The 15,281-nt window shown below is 46.3% G+C and overlaps 1 protein-coding gene across 3 annotated transcripts in view; it reads right to left on the reverse strand.

The window, feature by feature from the left end:
- The window catches only part of MRPL42 (mitochondrial ribosomal protein L42), a 54,401-nt gene that overhangs the window by 6,329 nt on the left and 32,791 nt on the right, over positions 1-15,281 (reverse strand). The window contains exons 1-2 of one of the 3 annotated variants that reach the window (XM_073327548.1): positions 5,381-5,546; positions 609-796 (exon numbers count right to left, since the gene is read on the reverse strand). In XM_073327548.1, the coding sequence (XP_073183649.1) occupies positions 609-693 (85 nt within the window). In that variant the 5' untranslated portion in view covers positions 694-796; positions 5,381-5,546. Of the gene's footprint in view, positions 1-608; positions 797-5,133; positions 5,350-5,380; positions 5,547-15,281 lie in introns of those variants that run through there. The other 2 variants (XM_073327547.1, XM_073327546.1) reach the window with 2 other exon arrangements.

Raw genomic sequence — 15,281 nt, forward strand, 5'->3', positions numbered from 1 at the left:
ACATTTTAGAAGAAGCGACGTAGCTCATCTTCGATTTTATATCAAGATGGAGATACTACAAATACGATGTTCTTGGCGCTGCCTACAACTCCAGATTCCCAGCGCTTTTTCTTTCACATATTGCTACCGTCAACTAACACCTCCCCAAAAGCCAATCTGAAATATTGCAAAATCAGGCAACACTGCATATTATTGTTCCTTGTCCGCTTATGTCAAGGAATTATATTTTCTTACAGACTTTTTCTCAGCAATATTTTTTCAGTTCAAGAGAAGGTAAACGTGAGCCTAAGAAATCAAGTTTTCAAATCTCAGATTCCTCCTAATGTTAAAATGCTCTTTAAAGCCTGGTTAATGGAGCTAATCTATTTTAAAGTTCAACACTGGAAACTTCAAAGGCAGTCAAGTCGAAACATGACTTAGTAACAAAGCACATAACTCCATAAATATCAAACTTTAAGCAGGTGAAATATAAAGATCACTTCCCTGCCTGTGTTACTGTAAATGTTGCTCAGAACAAGTATCAATGCAAGAGTGTCTTTGGGGAAAAAACAACAAAAAACAGAAAATTTCTAAACATAGGATTTTTATAAAGCAGCACTATGTCTTACTCTGTACTGAGGCCTGCCTACTGAATGTTGCTAAATGCATCCACATGGTACGGGACCACAAAGCTCTTCTCAATGCTACTGCCATGCTCACAGGAGACAGAAAATTGGTGATGGAGAAAGAAATATTCTGGACATAAATGGTATCCTTTTTACTGCAGAACACTCTTCTGAAGGAGCAGGTTTCATCACTGTTCAGGAGACAAAAGGGTTGACAATTAGTTTATTAATAAAAGATTCAAGATCTATGAAATATATGACTTGCACAGCACCTTAAATATTGTTCAATAAGTGCTGGAAATATTTGTAATGAATTAAGAATTAGTACTCCTGAGGGAATTCTGTGCCAAAAAATTAAAAATTCTGTGCACAATATTATAAAATTCTGTGAAATAACACAATATAATCACACCACTTTCAATTATTTGCTTACAAGTATTTTGAAATGAATTACCAAAATAATTGAAAATGGTGTGATTATATTGTGTTATTTTGACAAATAAAATTATGCAAAACTTTAAAATTTTTAGGCACTGTATTTTTAATTTTTGGTGCGGAATTCCCTCAAGAGTACATTGTGCCACACAGAACCAATCTGGCTGTGGGAACTCAGTGGAGGATCCAGGTGTGTGTGTATATGTGTGGGGGGGAGATCAGGATGCATAGGGCTTGTTGGGGGGTTCTGGGTGCAGGGGGAATGGGGCTCAGGGCTCAGCCGGGGGGAGGTGTGGGGGCTCAGCAGGCAGTCTGGGTGCTGGGGGAGTGGGGCTTGGTGGGGTAGGGGTCAGGGTACAGCTGGTTGGGGTTCAGTGGGGGGCTCCCAATGCAGAGGGTGAGGCTGGGGGGGGGGGGTGCAGGGATTCTGGATGCAGAGAGGTCTGGGTGCCAGAGGCTTCTGATTCAGGAGGTCAGGCTCGGCGGGGTGGTTTGGTGGGAGGGTTCTGGGTGCAGGGGGGTGGGGAAATGAGGCTCAACAGGGAGGGGGTTGGAGGGGCAGTGGGGGGGGGGAGAATCAGGGAGACCAGCTTCCTGTACTGTGACCCCTCCCCCTGTGGCTGAGGAGCAATGGGGCCAGGAAGTGGGGGGAAGGGATCACTTTATGCAGTGCTGCTCCCCCTGTCTGCCCAATCCCCCTGCACCTAACCCCTCCCTGCCAAGCCTCACCACCTCACTGATCCTGACCCGCTCTTCATGCAGACCTTCCTGCAACAGTGTAGAGCTTCCTGCAGTCGAGGGAGATTTCTGGTGGTTTATTTGACCCAGCCCTGGCTGCTCCCTGCAGGGGAGGGGGAGAGAGACTTATCTGCACTGCCAAGGAGGGGTGAATAAGCACTGGTGCACTAACACTAGAAGCTTTTCAGGAGGAGGAGCCTATGGTGAGTGTTCTACCCACTGTGCTAAAAGTTATACGGTGGATACCACTACCTCCTACAGCCAGATTTTGAATGGGACCCACCCTAGTAAGCAGCCTCTAAGCACACCGACCAGATCAGGCCCAGCACTTGACTTATGTGGACAAATACCTATCTTCCCTTCCCTTCATGAACTGCCCTGCAGCTTAAGCAGGAGATCGGCGTCTGGATGCTTAGAGTAAGGAAGCACTGCGCATGCTCAAAGGCAGAAAGTTAGACGACTTGGGAACTTTTATCCTGGAAATGTAGGCACTGAGTGAGTTTAGGCACCTACAAGGTTCATTGGAAGTTTTAGCAACATAAAACTTGGACTTGGGCCTTTAAGTATCTCTGTGAATCTAGGCCTCAGTCTCTATAATGTGGTTATAATATACAGTATATGGGCCTGGCTTCTTCAGATCTTGGTAAGAACATCGGCATCCTGTTCAGAACACTTCAGAATTAGTGTTGTCAGCAAAACCACCCCTCACAGCAGACATGTATAGCATCTGGCACTGCTGTCAAACAGATATATTTAAACATTTCCCCTTGAGTCCTAATAGCTATGCCAATCAGGTGTGTAAAGAGGCAATGACTTGCCCGGTAGCTTGCCTATAATGAAAGACATCCTATGCAACTTCATCAGAAACAAATGCAGAGTATGTCTAGTAACTGCCACACCCCATTTCTGGATCAGGACATCTGCTCTGCACTTTTCAAATGTGCTGAGACATAACATCACAATGCGTAGTGAGCTGAAAATATTTTTGTTGTAGCCTATGCAGACTGTGTTCTCGCATGTTTGTGGATATTGCACTAAGGACTCATTAATATTACCATCATAATGTAAGAGAGATGTAAGATGATGCTGTGTTTGTAAGTTAAATCTTCCTGGGAGCACATAGTTAATAAAGATATGGTTTACATCATGTGTGGGCTGAGATCAAAAGGGAATCTTTACAGTTTAAAGCACCAAACTGTAGATTAATTGGTTAATTCTTATGGGACAAGAGTGCCACCACTTTGTGTGCATTGCTTATACAGGGGAGTGCCAACAACCTCTGCATGCCTGGCAGGATCTACCATGACACTGCCAGGCCTTCATTGTCCTGAACAGCACATAGCACAGAGAAGGAGCACGTCACCTTAAATTAACTTTGAACCATGTAGTGAAACTTTGTCAGCACAAAACAGATCCCTGTGAACTACTGTAAAGGCTTTTTACAAAGAGCCACACTCAGAAAAGTTAAGCTCCATTGCTTCCCTCCTTCTCTTTGGACTTTAAATAAAAAGCAAAACTAAGTTACACTGGGACTATAAAAGCCTTTAGAAATGTTCAAGACAGATCAAAGGATGGATGATTAATATATCGTGTTTTGGGGAAAGATTCCTGTAATCTTCTAGGTTGCCCTGTCATCAAAATTAAGGCCACTTTACTTATGAACAAGAGCATCCATACAGCGATTTAAAGAGCTGTAATGGATGTGCATTAACTTCACACCTCCATTGTGTCCACATTGACAAGCCCTTAGTAAGGAAAGGGAATTTGAAGGAGGAAAAGCTACTGTTAATTCCTTTACATTAAAATGCTTTAACTGGTTTTCCATGACACCCATACAAATTGGGGGGAGGGGGAGGCGCTGCAGACGATCAGATGCAAATGCTTCTGATGCAGTATTAACCACACAATCAGCATGAGAGTTGCAAAGCCATGAACAATAATGGTGCATCTAATATATGAGTCAGCATTATAGTCTGTCCCTGTGCTAAGACAGTGTGTGTTTTTACCATGGAGTAACTAACATGTATTCACTATCCCACTGTAAAAACATAGTGGACACAAGGCACTTCAGTTTCACCAAAAGACAAACTAGTTATGGTCAGCAGTAGGATTCCATCCAACCGATATAAAGGATTAAGGTCCCCTCGCAGTCTTTTTTCCTCAAGACTAAACATGCCCAGTTTTTTTAACCTTTCCTCAGAGGTCAAGTTTTCTAAACGTTTTATCATTTTTGTTTCTCTCCTCTGGGCTCTCTCCAATTTATCCACATCTTTCCTGAACCGTGGCGCACAGAAGTGGACACAGTATTCCAGCTGGGGTCTCATCAGGGCTGAGTAGAGTGGGACAATTACCTCCTGCATCTTACATATTACACTCTTGTTAATATACCACAAAATGTTATTAACCTTTTTCACAAAGGCATCACATTGTTGATGCATATTCAATTCCTTATCCACTATAATCCCCACATCCTCTTCAGCAGTACTACAATTTAACCAGTTATTCCCCATTTTGTAGCTGTGCATTTGAGGTTTCCTTCCTAAATGCAGTACTTTGTACTTGTTTCTATTGAATTTCATCTGGTTGATTTTAGACTAATTCTGTAATTTGTCAAGCTCACTTTGAACTCTAATCCTGTCCACCAAAATACTCATCACTCCTGCCCAGCTTGGCATCATCCACAAATTGTATAAGCACTCTCTCCACTTCCTTATCTATTTCATTAATGAAAACATTGACTAGTACAGGACCCAGAACTGAGCGCTGCGGGACTCCATTAGATATGCCCATGTACTTTGACAACGAACCATTCATAACAACTCTGAGTATGATCTTTCAACCAGTTGTGCACCCACCTTACACTAGTTTCACATAGACTACTAACAAATCGCTAGTTTGCTTCTGAGACGATCGTATGGGACGGTCAGAAGCCTTAATGCAACGAACTTATCACGTCTAATGCTTCCCCCTAGCCCCTGGGCCGCTCACCCTGACAAAGGTGGCGATTAGGTTGGTTGGCATGATTGGCTCTTGACAAATCCCTGCTGGCTACTCCTTATAACCCTGTTATCCCCTAAGTGCGACCTACACACGGATTGTTCCGGAGTCGGTCGGTCTCCCCGAGGGTCCCGAGAAGCACCCACCGGAGAGCGCCCCAGAGAACCAACAAACGCGTTCGGAACCGGAAGCCACAAAACAGCCACAAGAACAGTTGTTTGACCCTCCGGGGCTTCCATACTCCCCCCCCTCCTCAGATCCTGCCCCTCCCTCGCCTCCCCCTTCCAGCCCCGTGAACGGCAGGGACCGGGCTGGGAGAGTGGCAGAGACGACAGCGGATGTTACTGCGCATGCTCACTTCGCAGGCTGATTAGCAGCCGAACAATTCGGTTTGCCGGCAGGAGCAGATTGTGACGTTACGTCTCTGGCCGCTCCCGCGCTGTTCAGGCTCCCGCCACAGCCCATCATCGCCTTCCATCCCTCTGCACCCCCAACCCGGGAGCCGCGGCCCCGCCGAGCCCGCCAGTCCCACAGCGCCGCGGGAGCGCAGAGCCAGGCCGCGCCCGGCCAGTTGGGAACGGCACCGCTAGGGGAGCAGCGCTTACCTGGCCCAGCCCGGAGAGCGGCGCCATCATCTTGTCCTGCGGGGCTCCACAGATTCGACTGAGAGACGTTCAATCAACCAATCAGTCTGTACACTCTGGCCCGCTGCCTTCCTCACGGGGACCGGACGCAGTGCGACGTACATTTCCGGTGACGTAGACTCACCCGCAAAGCATGCTGGGAATTGTAGTCCTAAGCCGTGTATAGGCTAGATACAAACAGCCAGCGACCAAACCTCCCTCCCGCGGGGTGTTCTGCCCGGCCCAGACCCACCCGTCTCTCCCACCCACCACCAGCTGCGAGGGGAGGGGCCAGACCCAGACGTCCCTCCCCCCCACCACCAGCCGGGGGTGGGGGGACCCAGGCCCAGCATCTACCCCCCGCCCCCACCCAGGAGCGCCAGGCCCAACCCCACTCTCTCTCACGTGCCACCAGTGGGGGCGCCAAGTCCAACCCTGCCCACCATCAGCTGGGGGTGCCAGCTTCGCCTCCCCTGCCGGCCACAAGCTAGGGGTGCCAGGCCCAACCTCACCCCTAGGGGTGTCACGGGTGCCAGGCCCAGCAGCTCTGTCCCACCACCAGCCAGGGGTGCCAGGCCCAGCCCCACGTCTCTCTCCCTCCTGCCAGCAACCAAGGGTACCAGGCCCACCCCCGCCCTGCCTGCCACCAGCCGGGGTGCCAGGCCCTAGTATCCCCCCAGTCCTAGTGGTGTTGGGCTCAGTGTGCCCAGCCGCATGACCTTTAGCTGAAGTGCAAGGTCATCTCTGTAATGTTACCTCAAAAGTTGTTCTCTTCAGTCTTTATTTAGGTAATGCTTCCATTAATCTTCAGTGGGAGTCTTGCCTGAAATAAGGGTTGCAGGATTGGGCCCAGGTTATCTTCATAGGTCACTGATAAATACCCAGCATTAATTCTAGGCAGTTTACAGGCAATGGCTTGTTTAATTTTTGGCTCCTTAAATGCTTCATGGTTAGATTGTTTACTGGCTTTTGTTTCTCTCCTAATGGTCCCTATATTTGGACTAGTATTTAACAGATACTTTATTAGATGGAAACAGGAATTTCCACAGAGGAGATCAGACAAGTGGTCCATCTAGGCAAGTTGCTAAATTGAGATGTTTCAGTAAAAGCTCACTTCATCGGATGCATTCAGTGGAAAATACCGTGGGGAGATTTATATACACAGAGAACATGAAACAATGGGTGTTATCATACACACTGTAAGGAGAGGTTTCAGGGTAGCAGCCGTGTTAGTCTGTATTCGCAAAAAGAAAAGGAGTAGTAGTGGCACCTTAGAGACTAACCAATTTATTTGAGCATGCATCCGATGAAGTGAACTGTAGCTCACGAAAGCTTATGCTCAAACTTTAGCCCCCAACTAAAACCTCTCCAACGCATCATCAAGGATCTACAACCTATCCTGAAGGACGACCCATTACTCTCACAGATCTTGGGAGACAGACCAGTCCTCGCTTACAGACAACCCCCCAACCTGAAGCAAATACTCACCAGCAACCACATACCAAACAACAGAACCACTAACCCAGGAACCTATCCTTGTAACAAAGCCCGTTGCCAACTGTGCCCACATATCTGTTCAGGGGACACCATCATAGGGCTAATCACATCAGTCACACTATCAGAGGCTCGTTCACCTGCACATCTACCAATGTGATATATGCCATCATGTGCCAACAATGCCCCTCTGCCATGTACATTGGCCAAACTGGACAGTCTCTACGTAAAAGAATAAATGGACACAAATCAGATGTCAAGAATTATAACATTCATAAACCAGTCGGAGAATACTTCAGTCTTTCTGGTCACTCGATTACAGACCTAAAAGTCGCAATATTACAACAAAAAGACTTCAAAAATAGATTCCAACGAGAGACTGCTGAACTGGCATTAATTTGCAAACCGGATACAATTAACTTAGGCTTGAATAGAGACTGGGAGTGGATGGGTCATTACACAAAGTAAAACTATTTCCCCATGTTTATTTCCCCCCCTCCCAGCCACTGTTCCTCAGACGTTCTTGTCAACTGCTGGAAATGGCCCACCTTGATTATCACTACAAAAGGTTTTCTTCCCCCCTCTCGCCCCCCACTCTCCTGCTGGTATTAGCTCATCTTAAGTGATCACTCTCCTTACAGTGTGTATGATAACACCCATTGTTTCATGTTCTCTGTGTATATAAATCTCCCCACTGTATTTTCCACTGAATGCATCCGTTGAAGTGAGCTGTAGCTCACCAAAGCTTATGCTCAAATAAATTTGTTAGTCTCTAAGGTGCCACAAGTACACCTTTTCTTTTTACAATGTATAATGACATATTAACATGTACATGGGGAATTTTCTTCCTAAGCATTTAGTAATAATTCAGTGATAGCTAGAAAATAAAGTATATTGATACAATAATTTGATGGTACGTTTCTAATTGATAATTATTACTGATTTCATAAACTTGTGGGTTGGCAGCAGCTTTCTGCATTAAATTGCATAGTAGTTGAGAGGTTCAGTTTATCAGCTTGCTGTACTGGGAGAATATTTGTAACCTTATTTTGTAGTAATGGTACAGGATCTTTCAGACTGGAGTGGCTTCTGGAGCAAGAGCCAGTTCCATTGTAACTGCTCAGGAGGGGGAATGAAGGCATTTTTATTTCTCTGTTGACTTATAAAATTGAATTAGTTACATTTCAGATGCTTGAAGTGTGTAGCGATTCAGTTGCTGTGGAGATGCAGTATTGATTTGGCATTTGAGTCCCAGCACAATTCAAGTGTGTCTTTATAGTCCCAGTAACAATGATAAAACTACGAAAATGAAGGAGACAGATCAGTCTCATACATTACTGGCATGCCATTGGAACATCCCTGTCCTTCGAGGTCACTTCAGCCAGTTCTTAACTCCTTCAGTGGGGTCGTTTCCCATTTTGGAAATACTCAGATTTTCTCCTATTAAAAGTCTGTAGGACAGCAGTTCTCAACCTGCAGCCCAGTTAGCACAGAGCTGCATCCCAGCTGTGTGCTAAAGGCCACCAGGCTCACACACTGGGGTCTGGGTTTCTGGCTGTCCGGTCGCCTGGGGTGGCCGGCTAGCACGGTCAGCGGTCTGGGACACCTGACTAGCCTGGTGTACGCAGGGGTCTGAGCCGGCCAGCAGGGAATATGCGGCCCACAATGACAAATAGGTTGAGAACCACTGCTCTAGGGCCTGAGAGACATCTTCACACCATTTGATCTTGTTTACCTTTGATCCTAGGTGTCATCTTTTTTCAGTGCAGTCATCTTTGGAAGCCTCACCCCCTTCAGCAAAATTTACCTCATTCTGCAATTATGTCTATTGCTGCAGAATAATTAGTTGCCCTGCTAAATTTGCAAGGCTACATGTAGGATTTTAACTAGAACTCACTAGTCAGTGATCTCTCAGTAGAGACTTGGAGTGGCTAAGTCATTATGCAAGGTAGCCTGTTTCCTCTTGTTTTTTCCTACCCCCCCCCCCCCAGATGTTCTGGTTTAACTTGGATTTTAACTTGAAGAGTGGTCAGTTTGGATGAGCTATTACCAGCAGGAGAGTGAGTTTGTGTGTGTATGGGGGTGGGGGGGATGTGAGAACCTGGATTTGTGCAGGAAATAGCCCAGCTTGATTGTCATGCACATTGTGTAAAGAGTTGTCACTTTGGATGGGCTATCACCAGCAGGAGAGTGAATTTGTGTGGGGGGGGGTGGAGGGTGAGAAAACCTGGATTTGTGCTGGAAATCACTTTAGATAAGCTATTACCAGCAGGACAGTGGGGTGGGAATAGGTATTGTTTCATATTCTCTGTGTATATATAAAGCCTGCTGCAGTTTCCACGATATGCATCTGAGGAAGTGAGCTGTAGCTCACGAAAGCTTATGCTCTAATAAATTGGTTAGTCTCTAAGGTGCCACAAGTCCTCTTTTTATTTTTGCCCTTGATGATCTCCTCTTGTCAAAGGCAGATATCCATTCTCATCCTCCTGGACCTCTGCAGCTTTTGATACTGCTGATCATGAGATGCTGCAGTGATGCTCTAAAATGGTTTAAGTCCTTCCTAGAAGGACTCAGCCAAAAAGCAGTGATGGGAAACTGCACTTCCACCACTAGACTCTGTCACTTGTGAAGGTTCAATTCTCTCTTAAGTCTTATTCAACTTTAACATGCTGCCTCTAGGTGACCTGGTAAGATGTTTTATTAGACAGAGCTGGCCAAATAACAAAGTTGTTGTTTTGCTGGCAATGCTGTAATCAATCAATCAATAAAACCTTTGTTCTGGGTCATATTGAAAATGAACATCTTTTTAAATTGTGGATTAAGCTAAACATTTTGACCTGAAACATTTCATTTTGGTTTCAAGCATTTTTTATATATGTTTAAATGCTTAAAAATAAAATTGAAGGAGATTTGTAAATGAAAAGTCATTTTGAATTGAAAAATCTGTTCATTTCATTTTGAAAACAGCAAAACAAGACATTTAGATTTAAAAAAAGGTTTTATTCCAACTCAAACAATTCAGCAAAACTGGCACAAATTTGCAAAATATTTCAGTGTCACACAATCTGTATTTTTCACCAAAAAAGTTTGTCAAAAAATGTTGTCCAGACCTAGTTATGCACTCATTTGCTAGCAATATGCAGATCAGACACAGGTCTATCTATCCTTCATCACATACCACTACCACCAAGATAGCCCAGTGATTGGAGTAGATCAGCTCATAGGGTACATCTACTACTCCTGGAGAAATTCTGTGCCAAAAAATTAAAAATTCTGCACAATATTTTAAAATTCTGCATATTTTGTCAAAACAACACAGTATAATCTCGCACAGCTGGGACTTAGGCTTTCAGCTCCAGGTGGTTGCAGCTCAGGCTGTCAGCCCCAGCTACCTGGGGCTGACAGCGGCGTCCCAGCTGGAAAAACTGGACAAAGGAAACATTCTGGTGGAAATCACAAATTCTGCATGAAAAAATAAAATTCTGCAGGGCCTATTAGTTCTGTGCAAATTCTGCATTATATAGTGATGCAGAGTTCCAGTAGGAGCAATGTAGACTGCATTCTCCTTTTGCCAGCATGTAGAGTATATACCTGTATAGCCCGCTAGCATGGTATAAATAGGAGTGTAGATGATGAAGCATGGTTTAGGCAAGTAGGGTAAAGTATGGGTTGTGGGTATTTACGCTGTTATTTTTAGCAGTGAAGTGTCCTGCTGCCGGAGCCTTTCCTTGCCGCAGGGAAAGACTCCGGCAGTGGGGAAAGGCTCTGATAGCTTCTTGCTGCTGGAACCCTTCCCCTACTTTAGGGAAGTAGTCCGGCTGTGGGAAAAGGCTACACCCTGCCAGGGCCTTTTCTCACGGCAGTGAAAGGCTCTGGCAGCAGAGAGCTCCTAAAGCCTTTCCTTTCTACTTCACCCCTGACAGAGCCTTACACTGTAGCATGTAGCTACATACCATGGTATAAAGGCAGGTTGCTTTTCTCTGCAGCATGTAGTTACAAGTACACTACATGCAGCTACCAGTAGTGTGTAAAGTAGAGATAGTTATAGATGAACAGCTGGTTGAAGCCAAACCCAAGCAAGACAGAGGTTATGCTGTTGGGCAGAAGAAAGCACTTTGAAGAACTTGCAACCACAGTGCTGCTTTGTTTCATTTAAGGCATATCACAGGGTGGCACGGGCCCTTTAACAAGGAAGAAACCAGTGCACCTGTATCAGCTGCTTTCTAACTGGGTCAAGAGAGGCACATGGGCCACATAAATGGGAGCTTCCTGGAGGGTCAGTCAGGAAAAGGAGAAGGGGAGAGCTATTAAAGATCAGAAGTCTGTAGAAGGTCCCTGAGGAAGGCTGAAGGCAGGAAAGCAGAAAGAGAGGCTTGCTGACTGACCTCCTCAAGCCAGGATGGAGGAGGCTGAAGGCAGGAGAGCAGCAGAAAGATTAGCCTGCTGACTTCTGAGCCGGAGAAGGCTGCGGGCCAGGGAGTGAGGGATGCTCTCCTGATGAGGATAATCTCCTAGTAGAGAGGCTGTGGAGGTTCCTGCTGGGAAGACCAGGGTTGCACTCCAACTGGGTGGCAGTCCTAGCAGAGGGACAGAAAAGGACTGACAAAGAGCCCAGGTGTGATGGAGTGTGGTATGAGGGGTGCTGAAGGACTAGATGTCTTGAGATTTTAAGGAGTACATGCAGGGAGGTGAGAAATGGACTATGTGGGGGACTTTTGTTATGGACTGTTTGTACTATGTTTTTGTAATAAACTGGCTGCCAGCAGGGTATTTCTGAGTCAAAAAAGAATGTTGTGGAGTGTCTTAAAGGGGAAACTTAGGCAAACAGATCTGTTTGGCTACAGGACGGTCCTCCAAGTGGGATGACAAAGCACACACATCACTTGATCAGTTCAGTCCGTAGCTTAGGAATGCTCCTAGATTCTTGCCAATTCTAACCTCTCACATACAACAGCATCCATGAGTAAAGCTTTTAGTATCTCTAGTTGGCTAGAAGACTGTCGCATCCTGGCAGACAATGATCTGCTTTGGTTATACAAGCCTATGTCACCTCCTATCTGAACTACAGCCAAGCAATACACCTTGACATGAAACCATCAGCAGTTAAGAAACCTCAGCTAGTACAGAATGCTGTAGCATGTGCTGGAAGCACATCAGACCTATCCTCTGCTCTCTACACTGGCTTTCTATAGAATTTCCAGTCAAGTTCAAGACCTCAGTCTTATCCTCCAGATACTCCCTAGCCTGGGCCTAGGACATCTACAAGATCACCTAATGCTTTGGAATGAAGACTACAGTTGACAACTCTGCTCCTCAGGCCCAATGGAGCTTTGTACAATAAAGGTAAAATTCAACTGTCCAGGAGACAGATCTTTCTTGGGACAAGACTGTGGAGCAAGCTCTCCCAGAAATTAAAGACCATCACAAACCTCACCACCTTCCAGTCCAAAGTTTACTTCTTCAACCTGTCTTCTCTAATTTAAATACAGAGCAGCATGGATCCACATGTGGAGTGGCTTTATGTGGGGTGAGACTCATGAGCAGTTTCTGTGTGGGGCAAACTGGGTGCAAGTGGCTCAATGGGTGGTGCAGCGGGATCTGGATGCAAAGGGGCTCATGGGGGGTGTGTTTTGGGTGCAGGGGCAATGGGACTCTGCAGGGGGCTCCAGGTGATAGTGGTAGGGGCTCAGCAGGAGGGGTCTGGGTGTGGGGGGCACAGTGGGGGAGTTGGGCTTGGTGAGGTGGGGGTCCAGGTGCAGCTGCTTGGGGCTCAGTGGGTTGGGGGTCCAGGTGCAGGGGGTTTGTCGGGGTTGTTCAGATGCAGAGGTGTTGGGGCTCCAAATATAGGGCGTAGTCTGGATGCAGTCATGGGGTCCAGTTGCTGGGGGGTGGGGAAGAGACTCACTGGGGGGTCCGTGTGCAGGGGGGCTCCATATGCAAGAGGTGAGGCTTGGCAGGGTGGGTTTGATTGGGGAGGATCTGGGGAGGGTCCAGATGCAGAGGGTGAGGTTCAGTGGGGTGGGGTTTTCAGGAGTGGTGGGTTCCATGGAAGGTTCTCGGTGTGTGTGTGGGGGGGTGAAGCTTGGTGGGGAGTCTGGGTATGGGTGGGGTGACACCCTCATACCCCAATATTCACCACCATCACGTAATTAGGATATGTTTTGTACAAAGTATGCCTTGTGTGGTATCATTCTAAAAGTCTTGATCTGCTAGATATTAATATCTCACTGGATTGTATGTGTTATCGTCATATGTGAAGTTAGGCTATGTATGTGTTACTGAAAAATGTTGTGAGGTTGAAAACACCCACAAGCAGCCTTTCAGGTACAACAGTATAAAGGCCAAACAATGTTAATGTTATTGAGGAAATTCACACAAGCACAAGGATTACCCCAGGAACTGTGTACAACAGAAACCTGTCAGAGCTAGCCCTACACAATGGCAACTGTTTGGCCCAGGTCACAGCAAAAGAGCTTTCCAGCAAGTGGGAAGAAGATATAAAAGGGGGACAATGACATCATGATGGTACCTCACTCCCCCTACAACAACACACCTGGAAACATCCGAGGAACAAAGACGGAACTGTGGGAAGTGATGGTCCCAGGCTAGAGGGATTTCTAGCCTGTGTATGAAAACCTGGGAAACCCAAGCTGAAAAGCCGAGGCAGCTTGTGCTTTAAGAATCTGCCAGCCTGTTTATCACTCAGTTGAGAATTTGCTAAATCATATCCTACCTATCTAGCGTGTTAAGCTCAGTTTGCGGTTTTGTTTATTTGCTAGGTGAGAATCTGCTTTGATCTGTTTGCTATCTCTTCTAATCATTTAAAATCTATCTTTTATAGTTAATAAACTTGTTTTTGTTTTGTGTAACACCAGTGTGTGGAAATTATAACTTGGGGCAGAAAGCTCTTGCATATCTCTCTCCACATTAAGGGAGGTGGCAAATGGTATGATCTTATGCTGTACAGTTCCCTGTGCAGCGCAAGACGGTATAATTTTGGGTTTACACTCCAGAGGGGGCTGCGTGCCTTAGGAAGTGGGAGGTGCCTTAACTGAGCCTTCCCACGCAGAGCTGATCTCAGCATGTGTGTATATAGCTGCAGCTCGGTGTGTCTCTACCCATATGAGTGCTGGTGGGGGCCTGAGGGCCTGTCACAGCAGTAGAGTGTAAAAGGAGTCCAGGCTGGTAGGCCAGGAGGGCTCAGTGGTACCCCAGTTCCAGGTGGCACCCTGGGGTGAACCCATCACAGGGGTCTGGATGCATGGGGTTTGGGTGGACAGGGGAGCAGCTCCCTGTACAGGGACGCTTCCCCCACATCTGAGGTGTAATGGGGGCAGAAAGCAGGGGGGTGGGTGCTTCTTGCAGCCGGAGGAGGTTTCTGGGGTGGGTCTGACCTGGCCCCGGCCCAGGTCACTCCTTGCAGGGGGAAGAGCAAGTCCTGGCCTGCCCGTCCCTAGCTCAGCTGGGACTAGCAACTGAGCCCACTGCAGGATAGGAGCCACTGGCTGGGGCATTCTCAGCGCCCACGGTGATTTACCTCTCTGCCAGGTGCTCCAGGTGCCCAAAACAATGCACCCATACTTCTGGGGAGGGGCACGTGACCACTTTTACGGCCTCCCTTTGCTTCCCCATCAGACAATCATTTTTCTGTGGGGAAGCAAAGAAATCTTGGGGGAACATGAATTCTGCACACATGCAGTGGCACAGAATTTCCCCAGAAGTAACATTCTGTGCAATAGTTTACCACGGACTACATGTAATCAACTATCCCATGTATAAACCTAATCTACTTGCCAATAGCTATGGAACTGTGATTCCCAAGGCCTCCTTCCACTGGATTTTAAGATTCCCTAATTTTACATCCTCTGATCTAATTAGTTCTAAATGAAGTAGCCACTGGATTACTGAGCAATTCCCTTCCTGAAATGTGTCCATTTTAGAGCTAGGACTGAAGTTGAAAATCCTGTAACCTAACCCCTATCTCTAAATTCTAAAAGGTCACAATTGGCGGTATCTGCAAAAAATGTTTTCCAAGTCAACCAAATTGCCCCAGTATATTTCAAGACTATATCTTGAAAACAGCAAACAATTATTTAAGCTACAGTATACTAACTCCATTTCGCCTCAGACACATAATGTTCCGAAATTCTATTCTTAGAAACAGGTTCTGCCAGATAACAGCTTTCTGGGAGACTGACAGGAATTGCTTCAAGACTCTTAAGAAGCATGACTGCACACTTCCCAAGTACATCTGGAAATGCAGTTAATAAGAAATGGTTTCTTATTAGAACTGTGGTTCTTTGGGATGTGATGCAGATGTGTATTCCACTTTGGGGTGTGCACACCCAGCCTGCTGGAGCCAGAGATTCCGCTTAGCAATACCCGTAGA

This window comes from Lepidochelys kempii, chromosome 1 (assembly GCF_965140265.1).
Source record: "Lepidochelys kempii isolate rLepKem1 chromosome 1, rLepKem1.hap2, whole genome shotgun sequence".
Taxonomy (NCBI): domain Eukaryota; kingdom Metazoa; phylum Chordata; order Testudines; family Cheloniidae; genus Lepidochelys; species Lepidochelys kempii.